The 21156-nt window shown below is 52.1% G+C and overlaps 1 protein-coding gene and 1 long non-coding RNA gene across 3 annotated transcripts; one reads left to right on the forward strand and one right to left on the reverse strand.

The window, feature by feature from the left end:
• The first annotated feature begins 1026 nt into the window (after positions 1-1026).
• On the forward strand, positions 1027-13901 carry MFSD2B (MFSD2 lysolipid transporter B, sphingolipid). Of its 2 annotated transcripts, XM_082746572.1 has the most exons (14): positions 1027-1436; positions 4611-4736; positions 5813-5937; positions 6510-6633; positions 6864-6942; positions 7040-7170; positions 9111-9201; positions 9315-9436; positions 9881-9964; positions 10276-10356; positions 10582-10691; positions 11065-11208; positions 11449-11625; positions 13071-13901. In XM_082746572.1, the coding sequence occupies exons 1-14, from the start codon at positions 1350-1352 to the stop codon at positions 13093-13095; spliced, it is 1506 nt and encodes a 501-aa protein (XP_082602698.1). In that variant the 5' UTR covers positions 1027-1349; the 3' UTR covers positions 13096-13901. The 2 variants fall into 2 exon arrangements, with proteins under 2 accessions (XP_082602698.1, XP_082602697.1); XM_082746571.1 differs by lacking the exon at positions 11449-11625 and having other exon boundaries at positions 1232-1436.
• LOC309872421 lies at positions 11812-16895 on the reverse strand. The gene is made up of 2 exons (XR_014315858.1): positions 15369-16895; positions 11812-15165 (listed from the first exon to the last, which is right to left on the reverse strand). It is a non-coding gene; the product is annotated as an uncharacterized lncRNA (long non-coding RNA).
• Positions 16896-21156: the final 4261 nt, after the last annotated feature.

Consider the following 21156-nt stretch of genomic DNA (forward strand, 5'->3'; position numbering starts at 1 on the left):
GCAACCGCAAATGTACATTCTCTCTGCAGATTTACCTATACTGGACATTGCATATAAATGGAAGCATACAGTACATGGTTTTTCCATCTTCTCATTTAAGGTTTCTAAAGTTCACCCATGTTCTTTTTTGGAATAATAGTCCATTGTATGGATATATACCTACCACACTTCATTTATCCATCAGTTGATGGACTTTGGGTTACAAGTAATGTGGCTATGAACGTTTGTGTTCACGTTTTTGTGTGAACATGTTTTTTTCTGGAGTATATACTTAGGAAGAATTGCTGAGTCTTTGGGTGATTCCAGGTTTAACTTTTTGAAGAGCGGGATTTCCATAGTGCCTCCACCGGTTACATACCACCAGCAAGGTGTCATTTCTCCACACCCTCCCTGATGCTTGTTCCTGTTGGCTTTTTTAATCCTAGCCATCCAGTGGTGTATCTTGCAGCTTTGTATTTCCTTAATGACGTAAGAATCTTCTCATGTGTTCATTGTGTTTGGAGAAATACCTATAGAAATCCTCCCAATTTACAATTAGATTGTCTTTTATTGAGTTTTAAGAATTCTTTATATAATCCAGTACCAGTCTATGATTTGCAGATAATGCTTCCATTCAGTGGGTTATCTTTTCAGTTGTTGGATGGTTTGCTGCACAAAAATTTCTCATTTAGATAGTCCCAACTTATGACGCCCTAACAACAGTTGTCTAACCTAAGGTTATGATTTGCTTGTTTTCTTCGAGGTGTCTTATAGTGTTAGCCTTTACACTTAGGTCTGTGGTGCATTTTCGGTTACTTTTTGTGTGCGATGTGACCCCTTAACTTGGAGGGGGAGCTTCTTTGGCCAACTGCCTCTACACTGCTCTGCTTCCATTCACCGGCCCGAGTTACGTGGCTACACCCATCACATCTGCGCGAGGCTGGACAATGTGTGTTTCAGGCATCTTGCATCAAATGCAGATTGTAAACCTTTTCGGCCATAGTCCTAAACAAGTCAGTTCTATTGCTTCGCTTTTCAAGTAAATAGATCTGGCGATTTTTCACCCGCGAGGATTGAGCAGGGTGATCAGCGCGAAAGGGCGCTGGTTCTCACTCCCTCCGGGACCTGCTCCTAGGACTGCAGTCCCGAGGGACTTACCGGCCTTCGCCCCCTACCCCAGCCGCCAGCGAGTTTGGGCTCTCGGGGGAAACGAACCGGCGCCCTTCGCGTCTTCTCGCCGGCTCCCGCGGCCCGCCCCTCGCCGCGCCGCGCCCACTCGGCCCCCGGAGCCGCCCTCCCCGCGGGAGCCGGGGCGCCGGCCGGGCGATAACGCCGCAGGGCCGCGGCCGCGGGCGGAGCTGCCGTGCGCCATGGCCGCGTCCCCCGGAGCGCCCCGGGCCCCCGCCGTCGAGGCGCCGCCGCTCCAGCCGGACGCGCGCACCTTGGACCGCGGCTCGGTGAGCGCAGGGCGAGGGGCGTGGGGGAGCCGGGGCTGCGCGAGGGAGGCGGCGGGAAGGGGCGCTGGCCCCGGCGTTCAGCCTTCTGAGCCCCCCTAATAGAGCCGAAAGGCCGAGATACTCGGGAGCGCCAAAGAGAACAGGGAAACTGAGTCCCAGACTATGGAGGTAACTTGCTGCGTTGAGTCCGCTAGGCTGGCAGGACAGGGGCCAGCCTCTGGTCTCCTGGTTCTCCCCGCCACAGTCCAGGTCTTCCCGGAGCTCCCCGGCCCCCGGGCAGGCAGGACTTCCCGCTGCGTGTGGGGGGCCGCCTCCCCTCCCCAGTCTCCGAGAGCAGCCTGGCACCGGCTCGCTGGAGACTGCCCGCGGAGACGACTTCTGGCAAGCAGGCCCCCCAGTGAGGGTGGAGGGCAGGTGGGAAGCTGGGGGTGTCCTCAGGCCGTCCTCACCCCTGCGTGGATGGGGCCGCGCACCAGCCGGTCAGGGTGGCTGTGTCCAAGAGGGGGCAGGACCCAGGAGCTTCGTGGGGACAAAGCTCCATCGCTTGCTCCATGCTCAACGCGACCATGGTCTGCGGCTTCACTTCAGCCCCTCCGTTCTCTCCCTTAACTCAGTGCTTCCTGTCAGACATCTCAGAGCAAAGGCCCGTGGCCCCCAAGAAAGAAAGGGAGATAGGGAGGCCCCCTGGGGACCCTCCTTTCCCAGGGAGATTTAGAAATTCAGGGGCAGATGAATGGCAGGAGGGAAAACCGACCTTGGCCAGAGAAGCGCCAGCATCTAGTTCTCATAACGACCTCCTCGGCGTCTTTCACCCCATTTTACATGGGAGGAAATGAAGCCCAGTCCCGCTGAAATGCCCTAGAAGTACCTTCTAGTAGGGCTAGAAGTAGCACACAGAATTTGAATCCCAGTTAGTCCAATGCTAAAACTTGTACTGGGTTAACTGCAAAAGACTTAAGAAGTTCAAGTACGTGAAACTGCTGTCCGCAGGCCTCCAAGAGTAGTTTCAGCAGGAAGTTCTCTTTCAAGTGACCTCTGTGTGCCAGAAGCTTGCTAGGAGGGTTGGGGGGAGGGGGGCAGAGGCACAGGGGGTGCTGTGGGGCTATCATGTTGGATTCTGCCTCTTACAATTTCTGGAAGTTGAAATAATGTTCACACAAGCGTCAGAAAAGGAGATGACATCCTGCCTCGTGTGTGGTTTTCTTCTGCGGGTAGGGAGAGCGTGCAGAGGATATGATAAACCATTATCTGGCAAGAACCTCCCTTCAGAAGTGCCCATGTGGGGTGTCCTGCAAGATACTAAAATGGGTGAAGTCATCGTCCTCTCCACTCTCCCTCCCATTCCCTAGCAAAGGATCAAAAAGAAGGATTCCCAGCATCTTTTGAAGAAACAGCCTTTTCCCTAGTCTTCATGACACTGATTTCTTCAACAAATGTATATAGCATCTGCTATATACCAGACATGGTTCTAGGTAATGGGGACATGGTGGTGAATAAAAATTATAGCACGTGCTGTCAGAGAGTTGATGTTCTCTTGGGAGCGGCAGGAAATAAATGAGAATGTATTAGGTATTAGGTACACTAGAGAGAGAGTTGGGTAGTCAGGGAAGGCCTCTGTGAGGAGATGACATTCAGGCTTGAATGGCAAGGAGTCAGCTCTGCAGAGACTGAGAGGAAGAACCCTTTAAACAGAAGCAACGGGAAGTGCAAAGGCCCTGAGGCAGCAACAGGCATGTTCCTATTGAGGCATAGCAAGGAAGGTACCAAGGTTGAGGAGAGCTGTCCGAAGTGAGGTGGGAAAGGGGCTGGGGGCTGTTTGGGTGGGCTCCTGTAGGCTAGATGGGAAGGACTTGGGATTATATTCAAACTGCAGTGGCAAGCTGCAGTTGGAGAGTTTTAATCAGAGATGAGACAGGATAAAATTTATGTTATAAAAAGATCACCTTGGCTGCTAGATAGAGTGTGGGCAGTGGGGAATGAGCAGAAGCTGGGAAGCCACTTAGGAGGCCACTGATAGATTTGGTGAGGGAATTGGGAAAGAGAAATCAAGGTTTGTGGCCTGAGCTGCTGAGTGGACATTGGACATTGGGGCCATTTAATGCAATAAGGACAATAGGGTTAGGAGTTGGTTTAGACAATGGATGGAAATCAGCAACTGTGTTTGGACCCTGCTAAGCTGAAATGCCTGGTAGGCAACCATGTGGGTCTGTTAGTAGGCAGTCGAATATTCCAGTCTGGAGTTCACCGGATAGCTTAGAGCTTACGAGATATATATCTGTCTCACGCACACGCACACAATGCACTCACATGCACACACACACCACTTGGAGTTATGAACATTACTTTATTTCAGTGGTGGGCTAGTATATAGTCTCCCCAGGAAAATAAAGAAAGCAACTCTGATTTGTAGTGTTTGCTGATTCCTGTGGTATAAATTCACACAGCTGATTTCAGGCTGCCAGTGGTTCGAGGACTGGCCAAGATCCTGGACATTTTTAACCATCAGCTCCTGCAGCAAATAACACTCAGCTTCATCAAGACACCTCTTGAGGGCGCCTGGGTGGCTCAGTGGATTAGGCCTCTGCCTTCGGCTCAGGTCATGGTCTCAGGGTCCTGGGATTGAGCCCTGCATTGGGAGCTCTGCTCAGCGGGGAGCCTGCTTCCCCTTCTCTCTCTGCCTATCTCTCTGCCTACTTGTGATCTCTCTGTCTGTGTCAAATAAATATATAAAATCTTAAAAAAAAAAAAAAAAAGACACCTCTTGAAACTGGCAGGAATACTCTGTTTGACACAGAAGGCTTCAGGAGATACAGTGCTTTATTCAACGTCACACCGGGAGTTGGTGGCAAAGTTGGGAGCCTCCTGACCCCCCCAGTTCACTCTGGGTTGCTGACTCGGAGCACAAAGCAGACTGCAGGAGGAAGCACTGAGAGGGGAAAAGGAAGAACTTGTCCCCTGGAATGTGGGATCTTTGAGAGGTCATAGCTTAGGATTTTTCCCCCCTCTCTGTCTCACTTCCCTTTACGATGATCTAGGGCAAATGAGGACTGAGAGGTTTCTGGAGGAGCCCTCAAGACAAAGGGACGTCAGGATGCTCATGGAGGCTCAGGAGGGTATGGGCGACTGTTGTGTATCTGCACAGGCTGGGGGCTTAGCTCCTGTGTTTCCCCCCAGGACAGCAGAGCCGGTCAGCTCTCATTCTGTACCAAGGTGTGCTATGGCATTGGTGGGATCCCCAACCAGGTGGCCTCCAGCGCCACAGCCTTTTACCTGCAACTGTTCCTGCTTGATGTGGCACAGGTGAGTGTGGGAAGCAGCCCAGGGCCCCCTGTTCCATCTTCCTTGGTACCCAGTTCTCCCGCCCCAACCTGTACTTCCCTGGATAGATGGCACTTCTGTCCCCAAACTGACAGTAAGCCAAATGCCTTTGAGGGCAACCCCCACAAGGATGTTTACTGCAGGCTGTTTGTGGTGAAAAATGGGGAAACTATGAATGCCCAGCAATATAGAAGTAGTTGGATAATAAGTTGTGTAAGAGCCACATAATGGACTGTTGTGTAGCCATTCAAAAGGAAGAGCTAGATCTGTACCAGTTGGCTTGGAGGGAGTTCCATGATGCACTGTCAAGTGAGAAGAAAAGTTGCTTTTAGAGTATACAAATTGGTTCTATTTTACCAAAATAAAGACATGCCCCATATATGTAGGTACATGGGTATGTGAAGTATGTGACTATACGTGGTCCAGATACAGGCATGAAGAAAATAAATGACAGAAGGATATATACAGGCTGTTCCTGTTGCCTATAGGAGGGGATGTGGAGGACAGAGAGTAAGCAGGAGGAGAGATTTCTCATACCGTACCCATGATTTTGTTAAATGACACTCATATGATCTCATTTATGTGAAATTATAAATTACGAATGCACAGAAATAAATGCCTGAAAGGGTGATCACCAAAAGGCTCCAGCAGTTATCTCAGGATGGGGAGACTTCAAAGGAGTTTTGCTCAATATTTTTCTGTACTGCTTTTGAATGTTATTTTATAACGAGTGTGTCATTTATGTAATCAGAAAAATTAATAAAACATTGTCACTGTGAAACAAAAAGCCTACCTCTGTCACCCTTCTTGTTCAGATGAGGGTCCCCAAGCCTTCTCCAAAAGCACCTGGGCAAGAGTGGTAATGGGAATGTGGCAATGTGTGGCTGTCCGCTCCTCCCCTCCCCCTCTCTTCACTAGCGCAGCTGTGCCCTGAGAACCTTCTGGATTTGTGGCCGGGGAAAGAGACCTCACAGACCTTTCTCCTGGCAGGTAGGCAGGCCCAGACACCCTCTCTGACCCTGCCAGGACTCAGCCATCCTTCCGCCTGTGCTTTTCAGATCCCTGCTGCCCAGGTGTCCCTTGTCCTATTCGGAGGGAAGGTGTCTGGGGCAGCTGCCGACCCTGTGGCTGGGTTCTTCATCAATAGAAGCAGGAGGACAGGGTCTGGACGCCTCATGCCCTGGTGAGCAGCCCCATAATCCTCAGGGTCCTGGCTTCCAACCCTGGCCTGATGCCATCAGGTTGTGACAGCCCCGCTTCTTAGTGGAAACCCGTGTGGATGGTGAGACGACCAGATGGTTATAGGTGGAGGCGCCGGACTAAGTTAGGCTGAGCCAGGCAGGAGTTCAGAGACGTTCTTGGGGACTCTCCGTCACCAGGAGGCACAGGGCTGGACAAAGCCTTGTAGGCTCCCGGGACTAATTGGGGGGGGTCTGTGTGTAGCCAGGGTGGGCTGGAGGCCTTGGAAGCCGTCATGGAGGATAGGCCTCGCTGGTGCTCCAGGGTCCTGGAGACCGGGAATGGCAAGGCCAACCTCCAAGTGCCCCCCCCCCGAGGTCTGCAGTGAGTGACCCCACACCCCCAGCTACCGCCACAGCCCATCAGCCACCTCTCCCTCTCCTTCTCCATGGTGTGCACAGGAGCCCAGGGCTCCTGTTGGGGACAGATGACTTCTTCATCCAGAAGGGTGTGGTGGTTCCAGGTTTGCCCTTCGTGTCCCCCATCCCGCGCCCCACGCCCGCTGTGCTCCCACAGGGTGCTGGGCTGCACGCCCTTCCTCACCGTGGCCTACTTCCTCCTGTGGTTCCTGCCCCCCTTCACCAGCCTGCGGGGCCTCTGGTACACGGGCTGCTACTGCCTGTTCCAGGCCCTGGCCACGGTAAGCCGGTGGCCCTGCTGCTGGTCAGTGGCCACCGGGAGGTGTTGTGTGGAGGGGAGAGGGCAGGTGGCCCCCAGGGACCCACTGCCCGCCGCGGCTCACCCCTCCCGCCCTCCGCCCCCTACTCTGGGTTTGGGGGGCATCCGCCGGGACATGCCAGCGGGGTCGTCGGGGTTGGGACGGGGCGGGGGCGGCGGGGCCCAGCCTGAGCCCGGCCCGGGCGCCCGCAGTTCTTCCAGGTGCCCTACGCGGCGCTCACCATGCTCCTGACCCCCTGCCCGAGGGAGCGGGACTCGGCCACCGCGTACCGTGAGTGCGGGGCGTGCGCGCGGGCGGGGGGCAGCGGACCCCGGGCCCGCCAGCGCCCGTCACCCGTCACCCGTCACCCGGCGCCGCTCCGTCCCAGGGTTGACCATGGAGATGGCGGGGACGCTGATGGGAGCCGCCGTCCACGGGCTCGTCGTGTCGGGCGCCCACGGGCCGCACAGGTGCGAGGACGTCGCGCTCGCCCGGCCGGCCGTCGTCTCCCCCGACGCGGTGAGTGTCCCTGCGGCCCAGCCTCTGGGCGTCGCCTCTCCCGCCCTCCCGCTCCTCCAGCCGGTGCCCCCGCGGCCCGCGGCCCGCTCACCCCGCTTCTCCGCCCGGGCGCCTTCTCAACGGAAAGCAACAGATCGCAGAGCAGCGGGAGGGGAGAGGGATGGGAAAGGGCCGCAGGCAGGGGCAGGGGGGAGGGGCTGGCGTCCCTGCGGCGGGCGCTCGGGGGTGACACCCCTCCTGTGGCCGGTCCCACCCTGGCCTCACCCGCAGCGTGCACGGAGAAGGGGACACCTGAAAGCAGTTGCCCCTCGTCTCCCCGCAAACCAAATCTCTCCCCAGCAGCTAAGTCCGCGCCCCTGTTATCCAGCCAGTTCAGCTCTTCTTCCCTTCAGCGAGTGATGTGATTGTCCGGAGCCCCGGGAGCCAACATTTACTCCTCCCTCTCCAGCCATGACCGCCACTCCCACCCATTACCAAATCCCATGCGCCCCTTCGGCCCCAGATCTTCTGCACCTGGCATCCCCAGTATCTCCCGGTCACCCCAGTCCTGCATCAGTCTCCCACAGAGTACCCCAGCCTCCAGCGACTCCCCCAGCCCGATCAGGGTGACATTGGAAAGGAGTTCCATCTGGGTGGCCCCCACCTTCAGGACCCAGCTGGGGCTGGCTTCGGTTTGTGGCCTCTCCACAGTGTTCCCTGCATCATTCTTCTTTGTCATTTAGGAAATAGCTCAGATTTACAAAACATTATCCAGCTGTGGTTCTCCAAGTGTGGTCCCTGGGCAGCAAGCAGCCTCAGCATCACCTGGAAACTTGTTAGAAGGGCAGATTCTCGGGGCCCTGCCTAGAACTACTGATTGACAAATTTGGGGGAGGGAGCCAGCAGTCTATGTTGTCTGAACAAGCCTTGCAGTGGATTCTGACCCCCACCAGCGCTTGAGAATCGGTGGTATGAGAACAGTACCACACCAGGGGCCCTGCACCGGCTCAAGAAAACATTACAGTTCAGTCCTGTGTATCCACCCCAGCCCTCTCCTCAGGGCCAGCTACAAAACGGGCCCATGAACACTGCAAAGTGCAAACACAGGGCTCTGGCAAGCTGAGGGATTGCTGGAGTCGAGATGCATAACTGACCCCACCCAGGTGCCCTCAGACCCATCATGGAGGCCGGCCCAGGACCAGAAGGTGGTGGCCTTGCCCCTCCCAGACGGACTCTTTCCACATGTGTGTCCATGTCCCCGCTCAGGCCTCCACAGGCCCCCTCCCCAAAGGTACTGGGTCACTCTCTGGGTGGGGGTGACAGTGGCCTTGGGTTGGCCTGGCCTGGCCTGGAGTGCAAAGGAATGGGTAGCAGGAGGCTGAGAAGGCCACCCGTAGAGGTGGAGCCTCCCATGAGCCAAGGCACAAAGCTCCAGGTACTCCGGTGAGGCCCTGTCCACCTCCTTCTTTCTTCCCCTCCCCAGAGACAACCTCAGCCTGAGCAGGTGACTGTTACTCCCATGCCTGTCTTTACATGGATTTTATCCCTTATGTATCTTCCCCTGGACAGCAGGTAGCACATTTCTGTTTTTACCATTTATCTGGGTTCTCACTAAGCTGTAGCTTTCTGCTTGTGCATCTGTCTTCTGCATTCCATGCCCCTTACTGGGGAAGGACAGGAGTCATGTACTGACCATTGTAATCTCAGGGTCTAGCGTGCAGAAGGGCCACCAATGTTTGCCTTAAAAAATGAGAGCGAAAGAGAGAGGAAGGGCGCCGACCCCTGGTGGCATGGATGCCCTCTGTCTCCTGCTCTGCTGATTGGCAGGAGAGACACCCAGCATCCTTGGGCTTGGACTGAAGGTCCCTCTCTGCCCCACTGGGAAACACTCCTGTCCTGGGTGTCCCCACTTCCGTAGGTTGGAGACATCACCCCCAGCCCAGTTCTGTCCTGTCCCACAGACTCGTCTCTACTCCATTGCAGCCGCAGTGCTTGCTCTGACTTACCCTGTGTGCACTGGTTTGCTCTGCCTTGGGGTGAAGGAGCGACCAGGTAAGGGGGTGCAGCCGGACCGTGGGAAGCCGAAGCAGGGACAGGATTCCTCTTGGGCCTGCGTTTTGGTTTTAGACTCTGCCAAACCCAAGTGTTGTTTTCCTGTGTTGCAGACTCCTCCGGCCCAGCCTCAGGCCAAGGCCTGAGCTTCTTGGCTGGGCTGGGCCTCACTGTCCGGCACCGGCCCTACCTGAAGCTGGTCATCTCCTTCCTGTTCATCTCAGCAGCCATTCAGGTACCTCTGGCCTTGGCTCTGGCCATACTGACCCTGTGTAGGTTTAGGTTCAGCCTCTCGGCCCCACCGAACAGAGTTGGGCTTAAATCGAGAGAAATGGTGGCTGGCCCAGGTTCCAGAGAGTCTGGTGCAGGGAGGAGAGAGACCTAGACAGAACTTGTGGGACCAGGGAGAGGGTCAAGGCTAGGCAGTAGGAAGCTGACAAAATCTGGCTAGTAAGGTCCACTAGCCGGGCAAGGGGAAGGATGGACTAGGAATGGTATTTATACCTGTTTCGGGGCTGAGTGTCCTTTGTGGGGGAGGGGACTGCATGTTGCATGATGATGGCAACAGCTGGTGTTTGAGGTCCCAAAGAAGAGGCCAGACTTGCGACCCAGGCCTCGCGCTTGACCTCTGAATTCCTGCCATTCCCGAGACACACCCACTTGCTGTTGGCTTCCTCAGGTGGAGCAGAGCTACCTGGTCCTGTTCTGTACACATGCCTCCCGGCTACATGATCACGTCCAGGGCGTGGTGCTGACCATCCTGGTGAGTGGTCCTGGGGTGATGGAGACAAGCTCCCGCAGAGACCTGAGTCGGGGACCTGGTGTGGTTCTTGACAAGACTTGTGTAGCCAGAATTCTGGTCAACATTCTGGACTCCTCTGTGATCTTGGTCACCTGCACTCCAGCAGAAGGTGGGATCGAAGCCGGGGTCGTAAAGTTCATAGCCATTGGTTCCAACCCGGGGGGCAGAGTCAAGGTCAAGCATCCCACCTAAAAGCCAGGGCTTCCGGAACCTGGGTGGGTTAAGGCATTGGCAGCCCCGCCCAAGCTGGGATGATTTCTTTCTGTTCACAGGTCTCAGCTGTGCTGAGCACCCCACTGTGGGAGTGGGTTCTACAGCGATTTGGGAAGAAGACATCGGCCTTCGGGATCTGTGTGAGTGAGACAAGAAGCAAGGCCTGGAGTGGGTGCAGGAAGGTGGCAGGGTCAGGGAGGTGGCCTTGGAGCCTGAGCTTCCTGGGCCAGGCAGGGCTGATCTGTACTCTCTTGTGTCTTCAGTCCCTTGGAAAGGACCAGGTGCAGGAGCACTTTATTAGTGTGGGAATGAAAGAGCCAGTCAGGGGCCGGTGGAAGGATCAGCTGGTGTATCTGTCTCCCTAGGTGATGGTGCCTTTTGCAATCCTGTTGGCTGCTGTACCCACAGCACCTGTGGCATACGTGGTGGCCTTTGTGTCTGGCCTGAGCATTGCTGTGTCCTTGCTGCTACCCTGGTAGGCTGGGTGCAGGGGAAGGGATGTGTCCCTCCTCACGGGTATGCCCTCTTTCGCATCCACCTGTTGTCCCAGGCCCCCTGTGCCCTGCCTTTGCTGGGGAGGGGCTCTCCTACCTGCAGGAGATGGAGGCCACCAGTTCTGTCCTTGGAGCTCTCCTGGAAGGGCACTGGACAGCAGGAAGTGTGGGCAGCCGTGTTGGGGGAGGGAGCTGAAATGCAAGCACCTGTAGCCAGGCTCTCCATAGGCCAGTCCTGCTCCTGGGCAGCAGGAACCCAAGGATGAATCTGACTTGGTCTCTGTCCTCAGAGAGCTCTCAGGCTGGTGGCTGCCAAGGGGATAAAAAGGATAACCCTGCAGCCCTCTCCCGCAGGTCCATGCTTCCAGATGTGGTGGATGCCTTCCAGCAGCAGCAGCAGCCTGGCCCGGGCCTGGAGACCATCTTCTACTCATCCTATGTCTTCTTCACCAAGCTTTCTGGCGCAGGCGCCCTGGGCATCTCCACTCTCAGTCTGGAGTGAGTCCCAGGGTTGGGCTGTACTAGAGGCACAAACACCGAGTGGGGTGGGAAGAGGGCAGAGTTCTCCGTTCCATCGGCGCTCCCTGGTTGGCCCAACCCTCCCTTCCACCGTGGTTAAGCTGATCTGGCCGGGGAACGACTCCTAGATTCGGGGCGCTGTGGGGGTGGAGTACGGGGAGCCCTCCTGCCGGGTCCGGTGGGATCGGAGCTGGAGGCGTGGGGATGCTGTTTCTCCAGGTTTGCGGGCTACGAGGCAGGAGCCTGCACGCAGGCGGAGCGGGTGGTGGTGACCCTCAAGGTCCTCATCGGCGCCGTGCCCACCTGCATGATCATCACCGGTCTGTGCATCCTCATGGTGGGCCCCGCACCAAAGGTGCCGAGCCAGGACCCCTCCCGCCGGCAGAGCCTTCAGAGGTGGGCACCCCACGCACACGGGTACACACGGCGGGGTACCAGCAGCCAGGCGCGCACGAACGTGTGCCAGCGTGAGACTAACAGGCCCACCGTTGTCCCTGAGACATTTAGGAGGTCGAACACTCCCGCCTTTGCAGACTCTTCCCACAGACCCATCACTCTTTGGTGATGCCGTATGCTCCTGGATTTTTTTTTTTTTTTAAGATTTATTTAGTTATTTTTTCAGGAGAGTGAGGGAGAGCATGAGTTGGGTGGGGGGCAGAGAGAGAGGATGAGAAGCAGACTCCCCGTGGAGCACGGAACCCAACACGAGGCTTGATCTCATAACCCTGAGGTCATGACTCAAGCTGAAACCGACGGAGCCACCTGGTTGTCCCTGCTCCTGGACTTTCTTTTTTTAAAAGATTTTATTTATTCATTTGTCAGAGAGAGAGAAGAGAGAAAGAGAGAGAGCGCATAAGCACAGGGAGCAGCAGATAGAGGGAGAAGCAGACTCCCAGCTGCTGAACTCGGTCCTTAGGTCGCCAGGATCATGACCTGGGCCAAAGGTGGTTGCTTAACTGGACTGAGCCACCAGGGCAACTGAGACACCTGGGCGTCCGCTCTTGGATTTTCGCCAGCTACTCTGCACACCCCTTCTTAGTCTCCCTCCCCCGATTATCTGTTGCATGCGGTATGGAAGGGCTCCCTCCTCGGCCCCTGCTCCCTTTGCTCTCCATTATGCAGGCACCTGGTCCCGGAGCCTGATCTGGAGCCCTCTTATGCCTGGGGACTTCTAAAGCCGCCCCTCCCCCCGGACTTCCTACAAGTTCCAGATCCACGTGTGTGGCTCTCATTTGCACTCCCCCCCTGATGTCCCACAAGCATGGCGTCAGTTTCAAAGAGCCCCAAACTACTGAACTCATCTTCTTTCCGAGCGGGGCTCCTCCCCCTGTGACGGCACCGTCCTCTCGCCTGGAAGCCGAAAGCCGGGTCCTCTTCTGCTCTTTCCCTTGCAGGTTGTGCGGAGCCACACTCTGAACCTTGTTCTGCTGGCTTCCAGGGCACTGATCCCACCGCACAGGGATGAGAGGCCCCTGGCTGGCTTTCCCAGGGCACTGTGGGGATCTTGAAGCTGGGGCTGTGTTTTATTCGTTTCTGCCTGCCCGGCCCAGCCCAGCACAGAGGCCAAGGCCACGCCGGGGCCGCAGTGTCAAGACGTCTGGCCCGGCAGCTTTCAAGAGCATGTGGCCACCTGCTTGGAGATGCTCCCACACCCACAAACACCAGCACACGCCCACACAGAGGAACACAGGCGGGCGGCAGGAAGTGGCACTTGCCGACGGTCCCTCATTCTCCGCGTGGATGCTCAGACTGGCCAAGTAACACACGTCCACAGGGGTCTGTGGCCCGACATGGTCCCCGTCCACCCTCATCCGTCTCTTTGGTTTCTTTCCCTTTTCCAGGAGGACCAGCTACAGCCTCGCTTGAGGTCTGACCGTGTGTGGGCTGGAACCACAGGAGCCAGCGTCTTCTGGGCTCAAAGTCCTTCTTTCTTCTCAGTCCCTTAGCACGCCCATTTCAAGGGTTACCTGTGACCCATCTTTCCCCCTGGGACATGGAGTCTTCAGGGACATCTCCTGAAGGGACTGGCCTGGGCCCAGGACCCTCCCCCGCCACTTCTTGCTTGTTGACCGCAGACCGAATCCGACAGGCCTGTGCCCCGGACCACCCAGCTCCAGGCGGCTCTGACCTGAAAAGCATCCTGAGAACAACTATTCCTGGAAAAAGGAAGGCCCACCCCCTGCTCACCTGACAGGACAGACACACAGACATCTTGCTCTTCCTGACACCCCAGTGGACACCTGAGAGGGAGGCTGACAGACACCACACGAACGGGCAGAGGGGGACAGACGGACTTGTTGGGGATGACGTCAGGAAAGACGCAAATAGAGACATTGAGACCAACAGACCCCAGAAGGAGCGAATGGGGACAGCAGCGGGGGAGGAGACCGAGCAGAGCACAAGAGGCGTTTCTCAAGGCTTTCGGGTCGTTCGGATAAGCCGGCCACAGTTTCCGGAGTCAGACACAGACTGATACTGAGCTACCAAACATCAATCCCCTTTACGAACAAAAGTTATTTTTGCGGAAATATTGTTCTGAAATTGTATCTTATGAAAGCACAGGAACCACAGTTTTCTAAAGGCCATATCTTTGGGGAAGAAAGATCCACTGAGATTTATTTTTAAAATACATATATCTATTAAAGGCTTTATCTTCTACCAGGCCTACAAAATATGACGATGGCCATCCCTTTCATCCGACCTCCTGGGAAACCACTGCCCAGGGAGGGAAGGGAGAGGATGCCTGATGTCACTGCACCTGGCTCTCCAGTCCCCTGCTCTGTCCCCTCCATGGGGTCAGCTCTCCCAAGGCTAGCCCCCCTTCCACTTCCTCATTAGACCTTTGGCTGCCTCTTAGTTCCAGACTCTCGCCTAAGACTGCCAGAGCTCAGACTCACACTCAGACAGGATGTACCCCTCAAAGCATGAAACATCTTGCTTCCTCCGCAAACACTGTAGCCCGAGAAGGAACCTGACCTCCAAGTGAGAGTGCACAGTGTGACCTGCTCTGTCTGACGCTTGAGCTCTCTGCTGTTGGGCCCCTGACATGGGTATCTGATCCTTGAGGTTACAGGGCATCAGGGAAAGAGCTGGGTCAGCTTCTCTTCATTGCCCATCTGACTTAGGAACGGGCTGACAGGAAGCTCTGCTCCCTCCTGGCTGTGCGTGGCACACGCACGCATGCACACACACAAAACAGTTCTCAACAGTGGAAAATCATGGGCTGCAAGGACAGAGCACCTGCTAAGACAGAAGGTGACATAAAGTTTCTACCATGTTACCGTGCTGTGCTTTGGAAACATGGGCGATGCAGGGAGGATGAGAAGCTTGTGCCAAATTCTATGTTACCTGTTTCCCAGGAGCGCAATCTCAAAGGAGCTGAAGTATACTGTCTCAATACAGCTGCTGGGGGCCACCTCTGGGGTTAGGGGTTAGATCTTAGAGACAGGAGGGGTTGAGGGGGAGCCCAAAATGTATTATTCTCATTTTCAGATGTGGGAAAAGGCTCAGAGAGCTTAAGTAACTTGCCTAAGATCAGCTGGTGGCAGCAATGGCCTTGAAACTAAGTGGGCCCGACTCCAAAGCCTGTGGAGATAGCGGGTACTGAACACATTTGTTGGAGGAACGGCCGGTGCCCAGAGGCCAGCATCCCCTCCTCTGACCCTCTGCTCCGATCCCACAGTATTATTCCCACTGTTTGGGAACTATTATTCCCAATTCCGCCCATTCTTCCTCCTCTGGGTCCTTCAACTCATATATGCCCACAGAGCCTCCTGATGTGTCCCCGACTGTCTTCTGACACCCGTTCTCAGAGCCAGACCTCCCGTTTTAGAAATCCTAAGCAGGCTCCACACCTAGCCCAGTGAAGAGCCCAGCGCAGGGCTTAATCCCACAACCCTGAGACCACAACCTGAGCCGCAATTAAGAATCAAGACACTCGGGCGCCTGGGTGGCTCAGTGGGCTAAAGCCTCTGTCTTTGGCTCAGGTCATGATTCCAGGGTCCTGGGATCGAGGCCCGCATCAGGCTCTCTGCTCGGCGGGGAGCATGCTTCCCTTCCTCTCTCTCTGCCTGCCTCTGTGATCTCTGTCTGTCAAATAAATAAATATCTTAAAAAAAAAAAAAAAAGAATCAAGACACTCAACAGACTGAGCCACACAGGCGCCCCTACACCTCTCTCTCTCTAACCCTGAACTGTCTGCTGAACCTGAGAAGCCCCCTGAGTACTCTCCAGGCAAGGTGAAAACATCCTCTGTCTAAAGCGGAACTCATCACCTCCCCACATCTGTTCTGCCACTTGCATTTTCAGGTAAATTGTATCAGCATCTATCAAGACACCACAACCAAAAACTTGGTGTTTTCTTAATTTTCTTTCTCCCCCACTCACTCTGCCACTCACTCCCCACGCACTCCCCATGCACCCCCAAGTGTGGATTAAGCAACGGGAGGAAAGGGTTGCAGCTTGTAGGTTATTATCAAATGGTAGAAGTTACTTGGAATGGGACAGAAAATTGTCCCCAGATATGGCTGGGTGTGGCTCTAACCCACGTGGCAACTGACAGAGGTGCCTGTGAGGTGTCTGAGTTGTGTCTGTGTGTCGGTTTGTGCACTCCTACAGGACTTCGTTCAGCTGGGTACAGACTTCCGTGTTCACCTAGTGTTTATAGGTGGGACAACACTGGTACATAAGCAAGGAAATCGTGTTACACGCTAATTGTTCCTTAATATAGTAACTGTGTTGGAGGGAATTTGTGTTTTCAAAACAAGCATTATAACAGAACTGATTGTATATGTGTGTGAGTGTAAACAACAGAAATCCTAAATGATCTCATAAACATTCAAGGAATGAAATAAATATTTTAAAGTAGTCCCACAGGGGCGCCTGGCTGGCTCAGTGAGTTAAAGTAGTCCCACAAAGTAAACATGAGATCCAAATGATATTACCAAGGGCTATCAGACTTTCATAAAGGATCATTTCATTCCTTCTGGAAATTTTTTCAGGGAAGAAAAAAAGCACAGATCCTGCAAATCATTATATCAGGCCAGAATAACTTTGATACCAAAACCAGACAAGCAAAGTAAAAAAGAAAGGGAATTTACAGGCTGACCTTGAACACAGACCATGGAAATAAGAATCTGAAGCAAAATATTAGTAAACTGAGTCTGGCAATTTCTAAAAAGATAAACCCATCATGAACACATTGGGTTTGTTCTAAGAATGACAAATTTGTTGCACATGAGAAAAATCTGTCAAGTGAAACTTACCTCATTAACAGATCAAAGGAGGAAAAAAGTTGTATTCTCAATAGATATAGAATCATTTGATAAAAAGCTAATACCCACTCATGATAAAAGTACTAAGCAAACCAAGAGGAAAAGGAAATTTTTAAACCTGAGAAAGGGTATCTACCAAAGCCCTATAGTAAGCATCATTCTTAATAGTGAAATAGTCCCTTTAAAATCAGGAATGGGGTGCCTGGGTGGCTCAGTGGGTTAAGCCTCTGCCTTCGGCTCAGGTCACGATCTCAGGGTCCTGGGATTGAGCCATGCATCGGGCTCTCTGCTTGGTGGGAAGGCTGCCTCCCCATCCCTCTCTCTGCCTACTTGTGATCTCTCTCTATCTCTCTCTGTCAAATAAATAAATAATATCTTTAAAAAAAAAAAAAAGGAAGGAAGAAACAAAATTGCCATTATTTGTAAATGATATGATTACCTACACAGAAAACCCAAGAATCTACAGATAAATTATTAGAATAAAGGAGTATAGCCACGGGGCACCTGGGTGGCTCAGTGGGTTAAAGCCTCTGCCTTCAGCTCAGGTCATGATCCCAGGGTCCTGGGATCAAGCCCCGCATTGGGCTCTCTGCTCGGTGGGGAGCCTGTTTCCCCCTCTCTCTCTACCTGCCTCTCTGCCTACTTGTGTTCTCTGTCTGTCAAATAAATAAATAAAATCTTAAAAAAAAAAAGGAGTATAGCCAGATAGTTGGACATAAAATCAACAAGAACAAACTACATTTGTATATGCCAGCAACAGTTATAAAACCATTTTTAAACAGTAGCAACAAAAAATATATAAAATACCTAGAAATAAATGAACAGGATGTGAAAAGACTTCTGCTTTTGGGCATGAGGGACCTAGTCTCTCAGCTGAAGCAATTAAGAATAGGTGGAGAAGATACATGAAACAACAGTTTTCAAGATGCTGGGCATGAAGCAACAAAGGAGGAATCTCTGAATGATGGGAAACAAAGGAGGTGACGTTCAAGATTACTCCAGCTTGTTTTCTTGAGTTTCCAGATGACGGTGAAGAGAACCATCTGGAACCCAGAGGACTCTAAGCTGAGATGAGTTGGGGACACCAAAGTGGCTCGGGTTTGCAGGACAGAATATTGGATGGGAGGGAGCTACACTGACAGAAAACTCAGAGGGGTCCCCTCAAGTACTCAACAGAATGTTGAATAAAGAAATAAATGTGGGAGCACGTGGGTGGCTCAGTCGGTTAGGTCTCTGCTTTCAGTTCAGGTCATGATCCCAGGGTCCTGGGACTGAGCCACATGTTGGGCTCCCTGCTCCGCAGGAAGCCTGTTTCTCCCTCTCCCACTCCTTCTGCTTGTGTTCCTTCTCTCGTGTCTCTCTCTCTCTCTCTGTCAAATAAATAAAATCTTAAAAAAAAAAATGTGAAAGGCAAAACTTTCATAAAGGGAAAGATTGATAAATGTGACTTCCTTAAAATGAACGGTGTATTCAACAAGACCCAACATAAAGAGAAAAGACAGGACACAAACTGGTTGAAGCTATTAGCCACATGCATTAACAACACCTAGAATATAAAAAGAATCCCTACAACTCAAGAAGAGAAAGACAACCCAATAGAAATCGGGGCAAAGGAAACAAACAGGGATTTTGCAAAAGAGAAAACTCAAATGGCCAATAAACACATGAAAGATGCTCAGTGTCCTTGGTGGTCTGGAAGTAAAAATTAGGATCATAATGAGAAGCCACTTAAAACTACTCCATTGTCCCAAGAAGCCTTGAGCATGAAAAACAATAGGAACTCTGATATATCGCTTCTGGGAGTGAAGACTGATGCAACCATCTAAGAAAATAATTGTAATTTACACACCCCCTGTGCTCCAGCAATCCCACATCTATGTCAAAGACCCTAGGGAGAGGGCGGGGATGGCTCAGTCTGTTAAGCAACTGACTCTTGATTTTGGCTCAGGTCAGGATCTCACGGTCAGGACCTCACAGTTGTGAGACTGCACCCCACCCCACATGGGGCTCCCCGCACAGCATGGAGTCTGCTTGAGAGCCCTCCCACCCAGGCTCACAGGGGTGCCTGCACTCAGGGGCTCTCTCTCTGAAAATAAAGACAATTAAGAAAAAAAAAAAGACCCTAGAGAGACTTCTCAAATACTTGCTTCAGGACATACTTAGCAAGACTATTCAAGGCAATATTGTTTATAACTGCAAAAATAAAACCAGGGAATGGTACCAATGTGCACAGTAGGAAAATGGATATATTATGGTAACTCAAAACAGCAAAAATAATAGAACAAACACATAACAAGCATGATTCTTAGAAATGATATTGAGGGAAAAACATTAAGCTGCAGAGGACTATATACAATATAACATCATTGTATAAAGTTCAAATACAAGGGGACATAAACACTATGTTGTTTAGGCCAAAATGTGTAGGTGGTTGTGGTAAAAAAAAAGAAAGGAATGAATGATCACTACAACAATCAAGAAGATTAGTTACCTCTGGGGTAGAGTTCTCTCTATAGAAAAGGATCCAAAATGGTTTCTAGTAAACTGGTTCTTAAATTAGGCAGTAAGTGGGGCACCTGGGTGGCTCAGTGGGTTAAGCCTCTGCCTTTGGCTCAGGTCATGGTCTCATGGGATCATGAGCCCCGAATCTGGCTTTCTGCTCAGTGGAGAGCCTGCCCGCCTCTCTGCCTGCTGCTCTTCCTACTTGTGATCTCTCTCTGTCAAATAAATAAATAAAATCTTAAAAAAAAATTGGGCGGTAGGTGGCTCATTGTATTATTAAGCTTTCCTGGGGCACCTGGGTGGCTCAGTTGGTTAAGCAGCTGCCTTCAGCTCAGATCAAGACCCTGGGGTCCTGGGATTGAGCCCCACATCCAGCTACTGGCTCGGGAGGGAACCTGATTCTCCCTCTCCCTCCACTACTCCCCCTGCTTGTGCTCTCTGTCAAAAAATAAATAAAATTTTTTAAAATTAAGCCTTCTTATACTTTATATGTACTGTGTATATCAAACAACACTCATACAAAATTTAGAAAAATTTGGGCACCAAATGGGATTTGTAAATAATGTTTTTCCCTATGCAAAATATTCTCAACAGAACATTTAACAATAATTAAAAGATTATAGCTCTTCTGTACCTATATCTGAAGCCAGCAAATACTGGATTATCTTCTATTGCTCCAATGACTATAATAATAGCAGAGGCCAGGGCGCCTGGGTGGCTCGGTCATTAAGCGTCTGCCTTCCGCTCAGGTCACAATCCCAGAGTCCTGGGATCAAGCTGCACATCGGGCTCCCTGCTCAGCAGGACGCCTGCTTCTCCCTCTCCCACTTCCCCTGCTTGTGTTCCCTCTCTCACTATCTCTCTCTCTCTCTCTTGGTGAAATAATAATAATAATAATAATAATAATAATAATAATAATAGCAGCAGAGGCCAAGGAGGTATTTTTCATAGGAGAGTTGTCATGGAATCAGATTTGTTGTTAAAAAAAAACGTAATTTATGTGCCAGACTGTCCACAAGAAGAAATACAGAGACAATGTCCACAAACATAAAACCAAGAACTTTGCTTTTACCAGCAATGCTGGCAGAGAAAATACCATCAGAACATTTTAAACGGCCACAACAAGCATTAGTGATTTTATGGACTCATTCACAGGACTCTGACTAGGGAAATGGCAGTCATAACCTGTACGTACCTTGAGGCACCGGCACTGATCTTCCTATGGGGTCCCCAAGCCCCATAAAATCATGTGCTTTTATCCTGCCCAGACACTTTCTCTGCAAGAGGAGCCAGGCCTCAGGCTGTCCTCAGCCTCGGCTCGCAGGCACCTGATTACAGACCAGCGACCCCACGTCCATTATCCCAGCAGCCGCTAATGCAATTAAACCGCAAGATGGGCCCTCGCCCCATCCCTCTCCCAGCTCCATCTTCATAAACGGGAACAGACAGACAGGAGTCCCCAAGGGTATGAAACCTTTCCAGATAATTTTCAAGTAGAGTGGGGAGTGGGGTATGCGTCTGTGCTAATGGAACCTCTATGGCCGAGGCAATTTCTCCGCAGAGCTGCCCTGACCAGCCACACACTTATCGATCTGTCAGGCGTCTGTCCCTGGAATTTATGATTCTGTTTGAGAAGTGGTGTGTCTGTGTGAAGTTGCAATCAGGGCTCTCTCCATTTACTAAGTTGGCACTTGAGTCCGTAATTATAAGCTAGTACTTTTTACCTACCCCAGATTCACGGAAATTTCCAGTTTTCTGTCTCTCACAGACTCTTTGCTGGTCTCTAAGACTTGAATGGTGGGTAAAGAAAAACATCAAAATTGAAGTGACAGTTGAAGTAAGGGAACTGACTACTGGGAGAAAAATAGGACATTTTTATGATCCCCAAACTGGAATTAAAAAAAAATAAAAAGGCATTTCAGGGAGAAAATCGGGGGTGGCAATAGCACGAAATCAGGCCTTAGACCTCACGGGTGCTTGCCATCGCACTACTAACATACTAACATAAGCGTACACTTGAGTGGGATCCAGAGGGGTCAAAGCACTTGAAATTTCATTTGAAATTTGCCCAGGGCTAGTTTTTAGGAGTATCTGAACCTTAGTTCGCCAGAAGTTTTTTAAAAGATTTTATTTATTTGACAAAGAGATCACA

The sequence above is a fragment of the Mustela nivalis genome (assembly GCF_964662115.1).
Source record: "Mustela nivalis genome assembly, chromosome: 8".
Lineage (NCBI taxonomy): Eukaryota > Metazoa > Chordata > Mammalia > Carnivora > Mustelidae > Mustela > Mustela nivalis.

Excerpts from the sequence above, each read along its gene's own strand:
- MFSD2B (XM_082746572.1), top strand. The coding sequence starts at position 1,350 with ATGGCCGCGTCCCCCGGAGCGCCCCGGGCCCCCGCCGTCGAGGCGCCG. Across the intron at positions 5,938-6,509 it reads TCTGGACGCCTCATGCCCTG|GGTGCTGGGCTGCACGCCCT; the intron begins GTGAGCAGCCCC and ends GTGCTCCCACAG. Across the intron at positions 11,626-13,070 it reads CGCCGGCAGAGCCTTCAGAG|GAGGACCAGCTACAGCCTCG; the intron begins GTGGGCACCCCA and ends TCCCTTTTCCAG.